Source organism: Armigeres subalbatus, chromosome 3 (genome assembly GCF_024139115.2).
Source record: "Armigeres subalbatus isolate Guangzhou_Male chromosome 3, GZ_Asu_2, whole genome shotgun sequence".
Taxonomy (NCBI): Eukaryota; Metazoa; Arthropoda; class Insecta; order Diptera; family Culicidae; genus Armigeres; species Armigeres subalbatus.
In genome coordinates, this window is record NC_085141.1 from 155,457,145 (window position 1) to 155,476,518 (window position 19,374).

A 19,374-nucleotide genomic window follows, 5' to 3' on the forward strand; every position below is an offset into this window, starting at 1 on the left:
AGCAACTCTGAGGTGCATTTTGTCAGCGGATGCTTGTAAAATCAAGTTCTTTAATTTAAGTATCTAAGTTCACCTTCGAATTACTTATAAAATCTTTATGATGTTTGTACCTACAATTATTCCAAAGAATCCAAATTCCAAAGAATCCAAAAGTGAGTAATATTTCTGTGGGAAAAAAAGAGATGGCGATACAAAACTACTCACCGGTGAGTAAAATCAAAATGAGCGTGTACGTAATGTTTTCAGAAGCAACATAAGGTTTTAATTTATACTGGAATCATCATCGGAGATTCTCAGGTTTTCATGATTTTTTCTGCTTTGGTTTTTTTTCCAAAGATAACAAATGTCTGTAAAAGTCTGTAACATCAATCAAAAGTCTGTATAATGTCTGTAATCTGCATGATGTCTGTATGCAAGACCAAAAGTCTGTATAAATACAGACATGTCTGTATATCTGGCATCCCTGATGGTGATGTCGTTCGCTTCTCTGTCGCGCATATGTGTGTGTGTGCTGATGAGAGATCAGTGGTTGGTAGCGCGATTGCCGATAAGTGAGAATTGCGTGAGTTATTTCTTCTCTTCTGTCCGTTAGACGTTGATCCCATGGTGGTTTCTTGTGCATCGTTTCGACGCCATGCGTGTGTGTGTCCGATCGCAACCTCTGCAGTTTCCAATCGTCGCGTTGTACCGTGGCGTGGATGTATTTTTGTTGCACAGCCTATTTACTGCTGATGGAATACCACCGCACTGATGGTCTTCGCCGGTAAACGGGAGGAATTGGCAAACTTGCACAGGGGTGCTCAAGCAGTGGCTTGCGAGTCGTGTGACTAATTTAGCTTTTCACTTTTTCAAGTTGTGCTTAACATAATAATCTAACCCAAATATCGCTACGTACCACAAAACATATTTAAACGTAACACAACATTACCAAAGCGGCCGTGGCATGAGCGACTCATGAAAAACTCTTCAACTTCCTTCAAGAAGTCGGTCAGAGACGGATCTGGTCAGAGGAAAACTAGAGTCGAGCTCTAGAAGTATTTATGCCTAGCCTAATTTTGATTACCCTAATCACAAACTCACAAATCCACATACTAACGAATCGTACCAGCTTCTTCTGGCAAATTTGACCGAGTACCAACTAAATTTTGGCAAATTGTCTCTGAATGAGCTCTTAATCCATCATCTCATGACTTTCTTGCCGCCGTAGCAGACATTCAACTTAATCCTACTTAGTTGTTTAGCTAAACTAGGTGGATTAAACATATAATAGGAAGTTTCTTAAAACGGGATAGTATGGTTGGTGATATCGTGTCGTCTGGCCTAGGGCAAAGAGGCATTTCCTCCCCTAGAATCATCATGAGCCCAGGTATGGAGCTTTACCGCGCCCCGGGTCGCGTTACTTTTTAGGGGATGAATTTCATGATGACCCCCTAAAGACAACTGATAAGAATGGATTTTTTGAATTTGTTGCTATCTCTGGACTACGCTTGTCACTGTCGTGTTGATGCTTGACACCAATCCAGGCCGATATTGTTTTCTTCCGCTTTGCGTATTTTCTCCGGGGTGGTCTTGTGGCTGGTGCTGCCCATAGCTTGCGGCTCACTTCGGAGCACGATGGAAGTGTTGACTACCGCCTGATTTTTCTGCTTGCCTCGTAAGTTGTCGACTTCAACTGCGCTGCACATAGGATGTTTTTGCCGCAAAGCGTGTTTCTTTTCTTTCCCGGTGAAAGTTGTGGTTCACAAGATTGCTGTTTCCATAGCTGGAGCTGTTGTAGAGGTGGAGAGGTAGTTTATCATCGTTTTTGCTCATCACACCTGACGTCCCGAATAGCGACGGATTTTAATGAGCGCATTGCTCTTTGTCAACAGACTTTGTCTGTGTACATAGCTTGACATGTTACTCCGTTTTTATATCCTTCGCGTGGTACTGGCCCTTTTTCCCGGTGATGACATCTTCCAGTTCGAATAGGTTTGTACCAAGTATTCTCCTGATGACAGCTGGTATGAACTTGTGGTTGAGCTTCTGGTTGATATTGTCTGCTTTCGAGGACAGCTCAAAAGTGCGACGCCAGACTGTGTCTCCTTCCTTGAACGTCGTAGACCGCTTCCGTAGATCGTACCGCTGCTTTGACTTTTCGTGGTTGTCTCTGATGCGCTTCACTATGAACTCTTGAATTCTTCGGATACCGTTCAAACGTCGGTCCTGCGCCTTATTTACGTCCTCATCTGTGTTCATATCTTGCAGCTGGTACAGGTCCGTATAAAGCACCAACTCTCTGCCAAAGTTCGCGTAGTGTGGGCTAACTCCCGTCGACTCGTGTTTAGCGCTGTTGATTGCCGCCACAATGGAGGGCAAGTTTTCATCCCAGTTTCTGTGGTCGTCATCGATGAGTGATCGGATGCAAGTGATCAACACCCGGTTAACACGTTCTGCGTTGTTGACCATCGGACAGTAGTATGCTGTCTTCATGTGTTCTATGTTGTGACGGGCTAGCATTGCACGAAATACTACCGACTGAAATTGTTTTCCGTTGTCCGATAAAATGATACGAGGGTAAGAAAATTTCAGGAACACTTCATTCTCTAGGAATTCTACTGTCTTCACCGAATCTGCAGCACGCATCGTATTGATTACCACGTATTTCGTAATCCAGTCGACTACCACGAGCATAACCGAATTTCCACGCTTTGAACGAGTGAAGGGGCCCACGAAGTCAATCGAAATCAGCTCCCATGGTAACTTGGCCGGTTTACCCGCACCCATTTTCGGCATTAGTGTTGAGCTTGGAGATTTGCTTGCTTTGCAGGTATCACAGTTACGTACGTAGTAATGGATTTCCTGCTGCATTTTTGGCCAATAAAAGTGCGCTTTCACCTTCTGCATTGTCTTGTAAATACCCAGATGAGCAGCCGCTGGCACATCGTGGCAGCGCTGCATGACCTCTTTGCGCTGTTCCTGTGGCACCACCTTTCTCCAGCAATGTGTTAGTGATCCCGTGCCATCTCGACTCCGGCAGTTTTTGTATAGCTCGTTGTTTACCACTCGAAACTCCGGAAAACGATTCGGCTTCTTGTTCACTCGTTCCGCCATATTTTTGTACCATGTGTCAGTGGTGCTCGCTGACGAAAACTTCATTGTGCTGACAATTCTTGAGAGTGCGTCTGGTACCACATTGATTGACCCTTTGCGGTATTTGATTTCAAAATCAAACGCGTTTAAACGCAACAACCAGCGACTCATCAGTGCAGTTGGGTTCTTCAGTGACTTTAGATAACTCAACGCCGCATGATCGCAGTATACCGTGAACTTTACTCCTTCAACATAACCGCGAAACTTTTCTATCGCCCTTATGACCGCCAAGCATTCCCTTTCGGTCACCGAGTATTTTCGCTCTGACGACGACAACTTTTGCGAGAAGTAGCAAATGGGGTGTTCCTCTCCGTTGACCTCTTGGGTGAGCACTGCTCCGATGGCAACGTCGCTCGCGTCGCACGCCACGCTGAAGGGTTTTGTGTAATCGGGCATGATGAGTACCGGTGCTGAAACTAAAGCTGATTTTAGCTTCAAGAATGCTTCCTCTGCTGCCGTTGTCCAGCGGAACTTGATTTTTGTTTTCGTGAGCTCTGTTAGTGGTGCTGCTACTTTTGCGAAGTCGACTATGAAACGACGATACCAGTTGCAAAGGCCTATGAAACGTTGAACATCCTTCCGACATTGTGGAACCGGGAACTGTACGATGCAATCGATTTTGTCGTTGTCAACCTGCCACCCTTTCTCATTAAGGACGTACCCTAGATAGTTGATCTCCTTCCTGCAGAACTTAGACTTTTCCGCTGATATTGTGAGGTTCGCTGCTCGTAATCGACGGGCAACTTCTTCTAACACTTTCAGATGCTCTGCGAACGTTCGTGAGCAAATCACGAGATCATCCAGATAGTGAAACACGTATGGTTCCATATCGGCAAACAGATGCGTCATTACTCTGGCAAGTGCTTGACTGGCGGTACATAGTCCGAACGGTACCACCTTGAATTGGAAATGGCCTCTGGATGGTACCGTAAAAGCCGTTAGTGGCCTCGAACTGGGGTGCAACGGTAACTGCCAGAAGGCGTCCTTCAGGTCTATTGTGGAGATATACGCGCAGCCACCCAGGTTTCCGAGTATCGCCGAAATTTGAGGGATTGGGTAGCCTTCGTTCACCATTATCGAGTTTATGTGTCGCGCGTCCAGGCAAACTTTTTTTCTTCACCGCTACTAAGGGGTTGTTCCAGGGAGAAAATATCGCATCCTCGATAACATCCAGTGCAATCATCCTATCAATTTCTCTGTTCACTTCTTGCAACACGTATTGTGACATCGGGTAGTATCTCTGCTTCCTCGGTTTCGCGTTTCCAACGTCGATCCGGTGCTCGTAGATATGCGTCCTACCCAGTGTGCCATCGCCTGCTCTAGGAAACCGTGCTACTACTGCGTCAAGCATTTTGCGTTCTTCTGGTGTGAGATATTTCATTGGTTCCTCCACTGGTTGTTCTTCTTCGTCGATAAGTGTTGCGTTCATTGTGCAGCAAATCGGCTTAACGCCAAACTTGTTCCAGAAATCCATCCCAAGAATAACGCAGTTTGGAATGGAGGGCACCAGAAGAATCGGCAGCGCTTCGTGTCGATTGTTGTATGCTATGGGCAGTTTTACGTAATTGCTGATCGTGTGCTGTGTTCCATCTGCTGTTTTTATGTCGCCTTTCACTTTTTCTCTCCGCAGTCGCAGCTGGTCTACTATTTTCGTGCTACTGCCGCCGAGTAACGAGCAATTCGCTCCGCTGTCCAATAGTGCGGTGAGCTCGCGTCCTAGAACGCTGATAACTGCATGCGGTCTGTTGTCCTGTCCGGGATTGATAATGACTGTATCGAGGTGTTGAATGTGTGGATACGTAGAGGGCTCCTCAGGCTCAAGCGGAGAATTATTTCGCCCTACAGTTGATTCCCCGCTTCCTGGTTTCCCGCGTCGGTGCGACACGTGAAGCAACTGCGTAAGGAATACCCTTTCCTACCACATCGATAGCAGAATAACACGGCTTGAGGCTTTGGACAGTCCATAAAACGATGTCCTTCTGCGTCGCAGTTCCAACAAGTCATGGCAGAACTTGTGCTGTTTTCCCTTGGTGGTTGCGCATTGCCTTGCAGTGTGTATGGTTCACCCTGGTTGCCGCTCATCCTCGGTTGTTGCCAAACTGAATGATGTTGCGACGGCCATGGCTGTCGATTTGGGTATTGATGATTTTGGGCGAATGTTGACCATTGTCCTTGCGGCGAAGTTGTTTCGGATCGTTGACGTGGTTCTCGTAGATCCGGTTGCCATCTATGCTGCTGTTGAGCAGATTGAATTTGAGCACGAGGCTCAGGATTTGTATGTTGAGCTGATGCGGATCGGTTTTGCATGTGAGCTGTGCTACCCTGCGGTTTGACCGATCTTCGATCGAATCGTACCTTCATGGCGTTGACCTGTTGCAGGAGTTGGTCCATTGTGTGATGCCACTCCTCTTCATCCTCGTCCCGAACCTGGTGACCTTCCGTGCCGATTGCGTGTCGCGTTGGTAGAATTTCCTCATCCCTGGTGACTGCTTCTACTGCATTTACTCTGGGATATCTGGGATGTTGTGCTGTGTGTAATGGTTTCACTGAACCCGCTGGAGTTGCGAAGTTTGGTTCGAGTAGAGAGCTGTGTGGAATCGGAATTCTGCGCTGTCGCTCCAGTAGCATTCTAGTTTCATCGTAGCTCGTACACACCTCTACCATCGCTTGAAGATCCCTAGGTCGCGCTGCTGTTACTATGGCTGCATAATCAGCGTTCATATTCTTCTTGACGATGAAGAACTTCTCCTCCTCGGCCATTGGCGGATTAATAAATCGGAATAACGCAGCGATGTCCCGATAATACTTTGCAAATGATTCATTCTGACCTTGAAAGCGGAAACTAGCTTCCAACCGAAGAATCTGGGCATATCCGCTGGGCAAAAATTCTCGTCTAATCTCATTCTTGAACGCCTGCCAAGAGAACAGTGCACCTTGCGACATGGCCCGTGCATACCAATCCAAAGCGTCATCCTGCAGCAGATGTTTGATTGAGGAAAGCAGCGTGGCGTCGTTCATGCCTTCGGATTTGGCGAAGGTTTCTACCCGATCCAAGAAGACGTTTAGTGACGTAGTATCCTTTTCACCTCGAAACTTGAATGGCCAGTTGTGAACTGCCTTCATCATCCGTCGGTCTTCCATCCGCTCTGATGCTGTTGGTCGGTTTGGTCGTTCTCTCCGCGCTAATCGATCCACCAGGTCAGCGTAAAGGCTGGCATTGTTGGTGATGATGTTTCGAAAAGTGATATCGTTAATGTTTTGCACGTTGGTCCGACTGCTGTTTACGTTTTGTCGGTCTGCAACCTCTCCTTGTGTGTCTGTGGATCGCCTTCTTTGACTGATGTTAGCACGCAGGTTTTGTAGATCCCGAACAACAACTCCTCGTCCACGATTGGATGCCAGTGGCGAACTAGTCGCCGTTAATTGAAGCTCGTAGTCATTTCCCAAGTCGGTGTTATGTTGAGCATGGTTGTGGGCTTCTTCGGTTTCTTCCACTAATAATGGTGGAGCTTCTCCGGCAAATCTCCTGCTCTGTGTTTCTCCTGCTCCTGTGGCTGATCTTTCCGCTGTTGGGGTGTGGCGGCTACTAAAGTGTTGTTGGTGGTTGTCTTCGGCCAATCCAAGCAGGGAGTATGCTTCTTGACCACCTACTTCTCGTTGTTGATTAGCTTGGTCGTGGAGTTCCTTGCTTGCCTCGGTCACTGTCATCGCTCCTTCACTTCTTTTCCCGAATCGCACTAAAGCACTATCCACTTCCTCGAGTAACACTTTGACAAGCGTGCACAAGGTATCCTTAGTGCTGACAAGGGGCGCGAGGGGGTTGATAATTTTCAATCTGTAACTGTAGTGGAGGAGACGCGAACGCAATTGGACAATAGCAAAAGTGTCCCTGATCTGCATCGCATCATCGACGAGCTTTTGTAACTCTTTTATCCTTGCTTGACAAGTTTCGATATTTGTAGTCGAGCACATTACATGCTCTGAATTTGTATTCGTGGCTTCTTGAAGCGAGTCCTCTTTTGCCATTAGATCCTTCAACTTCTTTACCTTGTTTCTATGAGTTGAGGGACCAAGATTGACAACGAAGGGCTAGTTCGTAGTCGATCTCCTCATCGGACAGATGCGTCAAATCCATTTTAACTAGCCTATATTTCTTAAAATCCAAACCAACCTATTAAACTCTAATGGTTTACGAGCTTAAATAACTATCCACAAAGCCGCAAATCAATATTAAATGTAATGTGTGGGAAATTTTAGTTGGGCGCCAGTTTAACAAGCCCCACGTTGGGCGCCAGTGTTGTGGATTTCCCGACTAGGTAGAGCAAGGTGGAAACTACCAATAGATGGAACGATCACAAACACTGTGGGCTATGAGCACCAACAAAACACAAAGCGAATATTTCAGTTTAAACGTAGCTTATATTCATTTTCATCGTGGCCTATTCTCACTCCTGACCTCAAGACCTATCCTCTACTCTATGGCTCGAGGCCCATACAATCGTTTTCTTAAACTAATGGTAGGTACTCACGGTACCGCTCCGCGGGGCCAACGACACACCGCCTGCCACTGAGCCGTTCATGTTGTTTGGTTCCGCCACCAGGCAGACTCTGGACGCAGCGACCACCCACCGACGATCACTCGATAGCCGCATCGAGGCAAACACCACCCTTCCGATGTCTCACTTCTTGGTGTCCGTCGGCTTTCACTGCGATGCTATGCCGTCCGTCCGTCCCAACGCGGATCACCGCTCACAATCGTTCTAACACCACGAACACACGCTGATAATCGGTTGTTGTTTTGACTCACCAATCCACGCACCACGGCAGGCTTGCGCCTCAAAGCAACACCCAGTCACGGTACGGTAACAAGAAGCAAGAATGTATAAAACAAAAAGACCCTGCAATGTACATGTGCCCTTTAGTCGGAGATGTTAACTGGAGTTCGTATTTTTCACTCACCCTTAGCGGGGTCTTCTATTGTCCGGTTGAACGATCTTTCTGGGCGATTCACTTCTCCACCGTTACCGAAAAGCAGAGATGCTGTGGAATGATGCACAAATTGCGATTACTGTACCCACAAATCTCAATTTCACCTCACCTTGCTGATTTGCTGCGATAGCCCGCTTCGAGAGGGTGTTTCGCTTTCCACGACGTTCCCTGTACGACGGTCTCGGGCGAGCGTTTTACTGCGAACAATGCATGGTTAGAGCTGACAATCGGCCGCCATCTTATTAATAGACTCACCGTGCTGGGTTCTTCCTTTTCTCCAGATTTAATTATGCCGCCAGAGCAGCCGTGCAAACGTATTGTCAGTGCTGTGACACGACGAGGTTCACGAATGTTTCTTAATTGAAATCAGGCCAAATCCGTTGCCTCTAATTTCACCAAACTGTGCACTTCTAACGCGGACTTAGTTTTGTCGCACTGGATTTGTGTGCAGTCCGCTCTGCGGTCTGGCTGGCACTGCGCGTGGGATGGTGATGTCGTTCGCTTCTCTGTCGCGCATATGTGTGTGTGTGCTGATGAGAGATCAGTGGTTGGTAGCGCGATTGCCGATAAGGGCGATGACATACTGACGCGTCGAGCGATGCGGAACGCGTCCAAGCACTCGTAAAGCAGAATATCAGCAAGAGAAATTCTTTTGTCTTGGACGCGTTCGCGCACGCACACGCGTGAGTATGTCATCGGCCTAAGTGAGAATTGCGTGAGTTATTTCTTCTCTTCTGTCCGTTAGACGTTGATCCCATGGTGGTTTCTTGTGCATCGTTTCGACGCCATGCGTGTGTGTGTCCGATCGCAACCTCTGCAGTTTCCAATCGTCGCGTTGTACCGTGGCGTGGATGTATTTTTGTTGCACAGCCTATTTACTGCTGATGGAATACCACCGCACTGATGGTCTTCGCCGGTAAACGGGAGGAATTGGCAAACTTGCACAGGGGTGCTCAAGCAGTGGCTTGCGAGTCGTGTGACTAATTTAGCTTTTCACTTTTTCAAGTTGTGCCTAACATAATAATCTAACCCAAATATCGCTACGTACCACAAAACATATTTAAACGTAACAACGTTTATTCCGTACATCAAGAAGGCTCCGTTTCCATTTTCGGCTGATGCAGATGTGGTCGATTTGATTTTCTGTAAAGCCGTCACGGGAGACCCACGTGACCTTGTGAACCGGTCGATGAGGGAAGAGCGATCCCCCGATCACCATGTCGTTATTATCACAAAATTCTGCGAACAGCTCTCCGTTTTCGCTCATTTCTCCGAGACCATGGCGTCCCATAATGCGCTCATGGTTCGAGTTGTCGGATCCGATCTTCGCATTGAAGTCGCCCAAACAGATCTTGATATCACCCTTCGGAATTCTATCTACGACGGCATTGAGTTGACTGTAAAAGTTCTCTTTGTCTTGCAGATCGGCAGCATCGGTTGGCGCATAACATTGAATTATAGTAAGGTTTCGGACCCGTGTTCTAAATCTGGCAACGATTATCCTTTCACTTATAGGTTCCCACTTCATAAGCGCACAGTGTGCCTGAGCGCTTAGTAGGAAGCCAACTCCGCGTTGCCGGGGAGCGTGTTCACCTCGTAAACCAGAGTATAGCAGAACTTGTCCCGACGGCGTTCTGTGTTCTCCAAAGTTTGGCCAACGGAATTCACTCAGTCCCAGGATCTCAAGCTTCATGCGGCGTGCCTCATTGGCAAGTTGTGCCAATTTACCCTGCTGGGCTAGGGTTAAAACGTTCCATGTTCCTATTCGTGTCCGTTGTTTCGCGCTAAGAGTTGTCGCCGTAAAATCAGTCCGTATTCTTTCATTATCGGATTCTCGAACAAATTGATGTTTCGGGAACAGTAGGTTGTTGGCCCAAGGTTCCCTATCCACCGGGATGGGGCTGCCATCTTAGGTATAGCTTCCGGGGAATAGCATTTCATACTCAGCCGCTGGATGCCAGAACAGACGCTGTTGGAGCCGCACCTCCTTGGTGGACAGACGCTCGATCAGTCGGGTCAAATTTGTTTAAAGTCCTACCCAACATCAGGACTAGGCTAGTGCGCTTTGAGCGGCACACGGTCGCTTTGATAGGGCCTGCTTGGGGACACATGCAGCTTTTTATGGAAGTTCAACAGAGCCCACTGTCGAACCCCACCACATCCTAGGCAGACCCCACAGGACGCACCCTCTCACTCTAGCTGATGTCAGAAGGACAACAGTGCCCAGGCTGCACTACCAGCTAAGTACGCAACCCTTAGCTGGCGGTCAATTGTCATCGGAAGACCCGTGGAAGCGTGAGTATTGGAACTTGTGAGGACCAGAGCTATGTTAGGCGCCCCTTCCCGGATGTCAACTCACCATTTCGCAGCCCAGTAGTTACACCGCAAAAACGAAAACGACATAAATTTGGTTGCTGTGTTCTGTACCGGTGACATTTGACAGTTGACAGTTTATCAAATAGCAGCGCTCTTACCGCGCTACCAAATTTGGTCACCTGTCAGTCGCGCTACTGTTATAGCAGCGCGTTTAGTAGCGACCGGTAAAATGTCAAGTAATGATACTGCGCTGCCAAACGACTAATACTCGCGCCCGGTATTGCTCTAATAGCAAGAAACCTCGCAGTTGATAACTGTGGAAGTGCTTAATGAACACTAAGCTGGGAGGCGGCAATGTAACAGTGGAGGATGTAATGCCGATGAAGAAGAAGATATTGGCCACCATGAGAGTAGTTCCGAGGCCCCTGGGTGGAGCTTCCGGAGACATCAAAATAGCCATTTTCAAAATATCACAAACTATGGTAATATGATCAAACTTCAGCATTTTGCACGACAAGTAGGACTGTGACATCGAGACATGTTTCTGGATCTGGAGATATTGGTCAACCGCTTCGATAGTAGTTTTCTGAGCGAAAATTTTTGTTTCAAACAATACTCAACATTTTTAACTTAGAAATTATGGCGCAAAGGGACATCCTTTGGGAACGTTTTTTATCTGCCTTTTTCGGCACTGCCACATTGTGTGATATAATTTGTGTATAAATTTTCTGTTTTGGTGACGTATATGCTTAGCCAAGAACCATTGATGCTGGACAGTCTTGTATAGAGGATTAAAAATTTAAATTTAGAGTAACATAATTTGTGAACAGGCCATTGTCGACACCTCGAGATCTCATTTTTTTTACTTTTTTCAGGGCTTTGCGTTGCAGTATTCCGACCAACACTGCTGTCCGCAATGTATTCAAGCGAAGTGCCGCTTCAATGACCGTTTCTATTCCGAAAGTGAGAGTTGGGAAAGCACGGATAGATGCCAAAGGTACCAATGTGTTAACGAAGACGGTCTACTATCTATTACATCAGACCGGAAACAATGTCCTATGATAATGGACTGTCCACCGGAGAATGTAGTGCAACAAGAATGCTGCAATATATGCAATATTACGCTAGTTGAACCAATAACGCCAAGACCACGCCAAGGGATCGAGTATTACGATGAGCTTGATTACTCGGATCATGAATGTAAGCGTGAATGTATTAGAGGACGCAAACCTTTGAATTGTTACTATCGATTCAAGATCGAATGGTACGAAACTTTGAGTAAGGCGTGTTTCGATTGCCCTTACAACTCTACAGACTGCGGCCGACCACACTGTATTTCTGCTGATGGCGTTAGACGAAGTGTAATCGTAATCAATAGAATGATGCCAGGACCAGCAATTGAAGTATGTGAAAATGATATAATTACGGTGGATGTGGAAAACCATCTAATGGGTGATAGTACTACAATCCATTGGCATGGTTTACACCAAAAAAGATCACCCTATATGGATGGAGTTCCGCACATATCTCAGTGTCCTATTAGCCCGGGATCTACGTTCAGATATACATTTAAGGCGGACAACCCGGGAACCCATTTCTGGCATTCGCATACCGGAATGCAACGCGGTGATGGTGCATTTGGGTCGCTTATCGTTAGGAGAGACAATGATCCACAGCAAATTATGTATGACCATGACCTGTCGGAACATGTGATAACTGTTCAGGACTGGGGGCACGTTGCTGGTAACCAAATGTTCATTGCACACCATCACTCAACAGGAGATAATAAGCCTCCAAACATTTTGATTAATGGGCGGGGCAAATATTTTAAACGGTATCCAAAAATTTCCAGCCCCACAACTACAGCTAGAACAACGAATTCCGATATTACAAATGATGCAGAGCTAATACAAATTAACACTAAAACGTTGTCTCGCACAAAGCGTCAATCGAGAACCGTAAACTTCAACGCTGTAGTGGTCCCAGAATCTGAACATATCCCGCTTCAAGTATTTCACGTGGACCCGAAGAAACGCTACCGGTTTCGATTGATCAATGCCGAGTTTTTAAACTGCCCAGTCGAGCTTTCGGTGGAAGGTCACAATCTAACCGTGATATCGTCGGATAGTTTTGACATCAACCCGGTGGAAGATTTGGCTTCGCTTGTGAGCTATGCAGGTGAACGGTTCGACTTTATTCTTCGCGCAAATCAGCCAATCGGCAACTATTTGATGCGATTCCGCGGCTTGATGGACTGCGACGAACGATTCACGTCCGCCTATCAAGTGGCTGTACTACGATACAAAGGAGCTCCTGAGGTGGAGTATGAAGAGTGGCCGAACTACGACTTTCCACTGGAGGGAATGCAGCTGAACTCACTTAATAGAGGAACGGGCCATGTCGACAGTTTATCGATAGCGGAAACAACGTCCAGAGATCAGGAAGATTTGTTTTTGCTCAAAGAAAAGACTGATTTTAAGTTTTATGTTTATTATGATTTCTATGCTAAGGACAATCCACATTTCCACGTTCCAGATTTGTACGGATTCAAAGATGGTGAGTAGTTCTCATTTTTTTTATTATTCACAGGTATTCAAAGGTATATTCTTACCTAACGTGACGCATTGGCTATATTTTGGAATGTCTTTTGAAGATTTACGATTGTTAGTTGATTTGTAATGTTTTCCAATTTCATTCTGTCTACTGTATTACAGTAATCAACAACACCAATCGGTTGTACACCCCGCAGCTGAACCACATTTCAATGCGAATGCCAAAGATTCCCATGATGCCGGGTAAAGACGAACTCGACGAAAGTCGATTCTGCAACGCAAGCTCCCTGATGGAACAAGGCATCAATTGTCGGGAGGAGTTCTGCGAGTGTAGCCACGTGATTCAAGTGCCGCTGGATTCCACCGTGGAAATGGTGCTGATAGACGAAGGGTTCACATTCGATGCCAACCATCCTTTCCATCTGCACGGTCATGCTTTCCGTGTGGTCGGGATGGAGCGATTGGCCGGGAACATTACGGCTGAAGAGGTGAAGCAAATGGATGAAGAGGGAAAGATCAAACGGCGCTTGAAGGGTGCACCGATTAAAGACACGGTGACTATTCCGGATGGTGGTTACACTATTATTCGGTTCATTGCGAACAATCCAGGTTAGTATTAAATCTGATTGAGTAGTACCAGTAAAACATTTCTCCTGATATTGTTTGTATTTTGTAGGGTACTGGTTGTTCCATTGTCACATCGAGTTCCATGCAGAGATAGGCATGTCCCTCGTGTTGAAAGTGGGTGACAAATCAGAGATGATAACAGCACCGCCAAATTTCCCAACATGTTACGATTATACACCAATTTTAGCAAATCAGTATTCCAGTGGACAGCAAGCGTTGTATGCTCCACAAAGTACCATTTATCATTTAGTATTAGCAACAGTTATCATGGCATTTTTTGCGAGTATGGTTGCGTAATTGTGATATTTATTGTAAGAAGTTAATAGTTAGGGAAGGATTTATAAATAAAGAATGCTAATTTATTACTATTATTTTTTATTATTTATTATAGAGGATTTAAGTTCTTGTTTGTTTAACCTCCGGCGATTATGAATCGTTAATATTTATTAGAACCATAATGAAATCTCAGGTAGCCTAGCTAAAACAAAAGTAGCGGGTTCAATTGAAAATTATGATGAAAATTTTCTGACTTTTTAAAGAAGGTTTGAATTATGATGCCACTCCCCCAAAAGCACGCACAATACTTATTCGAATGTGTGGTGTTGATAGAAAATCGATGCTTCGCAGATGTATTCTTGAAACGCATGCGCGTCGCAATTTCACGTTATGGTGTGAGAAAACAACTTGTTATGTAGCGAAAAATAATTGAAAAATATTGACTGATTGAGGAGGATAGAGGAAGATTCCTGCTTTATTAATTTACTGAGGATGATATGCTAAGATACCGTCCACAAATTACGTCACGTCTTGAGCAGGGAAACGTATTTAACGTATATTTTGATTGAAAACGACACATAAACTATGCCAAATTTGATCGGTCCAAAATATGGCCTGTATTCTGGATACCGGATGTTCCGCCGGAACCTGTTACGAAGTCACTTTATGGAAATAGGCGAATACCATCATGCGACACATAAAACTTCATGATATAATAAGTAATGGCAATCAATGGTAGTTTTGTTCTTCCTGACTGTATTTAAACCGATTGGAACCGGGGAACGGATTTACCGAGTAAATGACAGTATAACTATTGTTATGATAAATGATTCAACATATGTTGTGGACACAAGTTATGCTGTAACGGTGGTGATTACGTTTGAAATGATTCTAGTTGCGTTGTTGACCCAAAGATAATCTTGGAAATTCTGAGGCACCGATGGAAAGGCTTAGTGAAAACAGCAATTGTATTATAAGTAACTGTTTTTCCGTTTACATCATTTCACTTTCAATTCAATAAATTTGACATACAAATAACTTCAATGAAACGCGTCAAAAACGTGTTTTTACTTATGTATGTGCGCCACCTGGTGAGGAAACTCCGAAACATAACACCAATCAAGTCAACCACATGGGCCTAGGGAACCACTCAGTGAAAACCGTATCTCGAAATATTGTGCCAAACCCGAGAAATTAGCATTATAATTCATTTATTTAGCTTTCATCTAAACACAATATACGGTTCGAGTCCGCATCTCTCCATCCTCGAATGCGCCTCACGCTTACCAAGTCGATCTGTACTTGGTCAGCCCACCTCGCTCGCTGCACTTCACACCGTCTCGTACCTGCCGGATTGGAAGCGATTGGTGTGGTTCGGCATTCTTGCAACATGCCTTGCCCATCGTACGATTCAGGCTTCAGCTACCTTCTGGATATTGGGTTCGCCGTGGAGCTGGGCGAGCTCGTGGATCATTCGTCGCCGCCATACACCGTCTTCTTGCACACCGCCAAAGATGGTCCTAAGCACCCGTCTCTCGATTACACCGAGTGCTTGCAAGTCCTCCTCGAACATTGTTCATATTTCATGTCCGTAGAGAACTACCGGTCTTATCAGCGTTTTGTACATGACACATTTGGTGCGGTGGTGAATCTTTTTTGACCGCAGTTTCTTCTGGAGCCCATAGTAGTCCCGACTTCCTCAGATGATGCGCCTTCGTATTTCATGTTTAACATTGTTATCAGCCGTTAGCAAGGATCCAATGTAGACGAATTCCTCGACCACCTCGAAGATATCCCCGTCTATCGTAACACCGCCCGTCTATCGGTTCCGCCCACAAGTACATGCTTGTCTTCGATGCATTCACCACCAGTCCAACTTTTATTGCTACACGTTTCAGGCGAGTGTACAGTTCTGCCACCTTTGCAAATGTTCGGCTGACAATTTCCATGTCATCCGCGAAAGAAATAAATTATCAAATAAAATGGATCTGTTGAAAATCGTACCCCGGCTGTTACACCCGGCTAGCGCAATGTTGAACAAATGGCACTATGGGACCTGGTATTCACGGCATTTTTGAAAAATTTGCCGTGCAGTAAAGATTTGGTTGTCTCCACTTCCGTCTATAACGTTCCACGTTCTGCCAAGTCCTTTGCTGCAGCGCGACCGCCCAAGTCCTCCAGAATCTGTTTGCACTCTTCGTCGAAACAATCGTTCCGTCGATTTTGCTCCACATACCCGACGTTGTTCTCCGCTGCGACATTAATGTCTGCTTTAACTGTATTGCAGCAGTCCTCAAGAGGGGTCCCATCGAGCTCACCCTCTTTCGGCAACGCTGCATCGAGACGCTTCTCGTATGCAGTTGTGACATCAAGTTGCTTCATTCACTCTAGGTCGTACCGCTGCGGCCGTCGGTAACGAACATTGTTGATGACGGATAGTTTTGGACATAGTTTAACCATCACCAGATAGTGGTCAGAGTCGATGTTAGCACCACGATATGTCCTGCCGTCGATGATGTCGGAGACGTTCCGTCCATCATCACAAATCAGGTCGATTTTGATCAGGCAGTGATGATCTTCTGGTGTACCGATACGGAAGGCTGTGTTGGAAGTAGTTAGGTGCTGCGAATGGCCATAGCGAAATCTATTAGTCGTAGGCCGTTTTCGTTCGTCGTAGCTTGGGCAGCTGTCGTACTCACGTTCCAACTGCGCGTAAAATGCGTCCTTATAATCAGTGCTTTCGGAGTATGGGCTAAGAACGTTGATTATACTGAAGTTGAAGAACCGGCATTTGATCCTCAACCTGCACATTTTCTAATTGATCGGCCACCACCCGATCACGCATCTTTGCAAGCTGTTCCCAGCAAGTGTGTGTTGCCGCAGCTGTGGTAGATGGTATGATTACCTCTAAATGTGCGCAGCATTGATCCCTTCCAACAAACCTCCTGCAGCGCTACGATGCCGAATCCATGGCCCTTGTTCACATCGACGAGTATGCGTGTGCTCCCGATGAAGTTTAGAGATTTGCAGTTCCACAAACCGAGTTTCCAATCGCTAGTCCCCTTTCGTCGCAGTGGTCTTCGCCGATGCTTCCGGTCCGTACTCGCTTGTTGATTATTCGTTGTGTAAGTTTTTTTTAAAGACTGGCTTGCAGGGCCTGACACCAAACCCCCTAAATTTTCGGAGGACCATTCCTCCTTATTTCCGGTGAACCCTGGAGCACAGTTTCACTTAGAGTTCCTCGCTGGTACACGGACGATGTTGTGAGCCGCTTCTAATATGGAAAACAGACGCTCAGTAAGATTTGCATCTCTGCAGAGGAGCAAACCCCCTGTCAGCATACGACCATAGTTCCCACTGGGGTCCCACCGATCTTCCCTAAGGTTGCTCGTATGCCGGCCAGCGCCAAGAGAAGGTAGGGCTAGGAGTTGCTGACTAAGTACCACGAGATGGGGTCTATTTCATTCCTTCAGGTACGTGAAGTACCAATGGTACGTTTTACACCACATTTGCCGTGCCATTAATAGACGTATCACACATAAATTATATTCTTTTTCAAAACCAAAGTTTTTGAAACCTTGGGAGTTTCCTTTGCAACAAATTTTGGACAATTTTCTTTTATTGCAGCAGTTGCCTTTTCAATGCAATGAGCAGCAATATAATTTGTTGAAATTATATATAATTTATTGAAACTGATCCTCAAATTCTAACCCGCAACTAACCCGCAAATTTTTCATGATTGGTGACTTCGATGTCAAACACCGTTTGTGGAATAATGCTCAAAGTAATTCTAACGGTAAAATTTATTTTGAAGATTATTCTGTCGGATATTATACTATTTAATATACCAAAGGAAAACTTGTTTATCTTCCAGTCGAAATCCTTCGACAATTTACAGATTCGAGTCAACTGTGTGGCCAATTGATAACACATGCTGACTTTGACTCTGATCATCTTCCTGTGACGTTTGAAATCTCACAAGAAGCCATTTATAATCAAATCAGCTCTACTTTTAATTATCATTGGGATTTATATAAAACATATATCGACAGGAATTTTTATGTTCATATTCCTCTCGATACCAAAAGTGATGTTGACAATGGTCTCGTATCCAGGGCATTGCAATTCCCAAATGTGAAATTATTTACGTCAATCTTCAGCTACTGACCTGTTTTAAAAATGTGAGGCGAAGGCAATATCAAAGAACTCGTTATCCAAGTTTGGAAATTATTTGGCGAGATTTGAAAAATGAAATGTAAAAAAACATTTCGCTATTCTGAGAAATATCAACTGTGTGAATAATGTTTCAAAATTGGATCCTTTTTTGGAACCCTTTTGGAAATTAACAAAAATTCTTAACTTGCTTAGCAGTTTTAGAATGCACATAATTTTAGTCTAGGTCTCACTAGTCCAACTGACAAACAGACATGCTCAATCAAGAGAATGTGTTTGTCATTTTGTTTGGAACTAGTTTGGATGAAGTGAGATATATCACTAAAAAAATAAAAATATGAACTTGTCATAAGACGAGTTTGTACCATCCCATTTAATTCTACCACTTGATTGTACCTTGACAGATATGTATTTCAACCTCAACAGTAAGGTCGTCTTCAGTGTCTCGTGCTTGACTTCTTTGTTTAATTTTCAAATTCTACTTATTTTTACAAAAGTTTCATGTTTACACACAAACTGATTAACCCTTTATAAGGCAGTGGCAACTATATTGCCACCAACAAATAATATGTTTTTCTATTTATTAACAAGAGCTCTACTTATTATTTCACATGTAGTGACTTTATTTGCTTCCTAGTAACACCCCAGATGAATTTGAGCCATAAAAAAATTGAAATGTCAATTTGAGAACAGTTTTTTTACGAACAGATCGTAAGTTTCGAGTGGAAGAAGGATTTTCAGTTATAATTCGTTAAAAAAACGACAAAGATATATTTTTCCCGTTGGTATCAATTATTTTGAATCTCCTGTGTTAGATTACTACGTGATTAGCGTGAAAAAAGCTTTGCCTTTCTGTATATTTGGTTTTTGGATTTTTGACGAAATTGGGAGAAAAAACGCGAAATTTTTTTTTTCACTTATAATGCGTTTTCTGACTAGGACTCTTCACCAAAAAATGTAACGTACCTTGATTTGACTGGTTCTACGTAAAACCAAATTTTTAAAAATCTTTTTATATTTTTGTTGTTGCCTGTTTTTCCGCTTGCCGGGCAGTGGCAACTATATTGCCACCAATGTTGTCCCGCTTCGCGGGCAGTGGCAACTATATTGCCACCAATGTTTTACCGCTTGGCGGGCAGTGGCAACTATATTGCCACCAATTTTTCAATGTTTCTGAACTGTTTAATGTATAACAAACATACATTTGAGTTTAATACCATGTCAACATTGTGTCCTATTGTTGTTTTTGTTAATTTATTGTTTAGATTCGTCTGCCTTATAAAGGGTTCAAACGCTTTTAACTAAAAAT

General features: G+C 44.8%; 1 protein-coding gene and 1 long non-coding RNA gene across 2 annotated transcripts in view; one reads left to right on the plus strand and one right to left on the minus strand.

Moving 5' to 3' along the window:
* The window catches only part of LOC134219752 (uncharacterized), a 67,812-nt gene extending 53,834 nt beyond the window's left edge, over positions 1-13,978 (plus strand). The window contains exons 6-8 of the mRNA XM_062698618.1: positions 11,313-12,993; positions 13,152-13,598; positions 13,666-13,978. Coding sequence (XP_062554602.1) covers positions 11,313-12,993; positions 13,152-13,598; positions 13,666-13,913 — 2,376 coding nt within the window. The 3' untranslated portion in view covers positions 13,914-13,978. The remainder of the gene's footprint in view (positions 1-11,312; positions 12,994-13,151; positions 13,599-13,665) is intronic.
* On the minus strand, positions 7,937-8,551 carry LOC134226737 (uncharacterized). Its single transcript, XR_009983544.1, has 4 exons — positions 8,377-8,551; positions 8,231-8,318; positions 8,092-8,172; positions 7,937-8,030 (listed from the first exon to the last, which is right to left on the minus strand). It is a non-coding gene; the product is annotated as an uncharacterized LOC134226737 (long non-coding RNA).
* Positions 13,979-19,374: the final 5,396 nt, after the last annotated feature.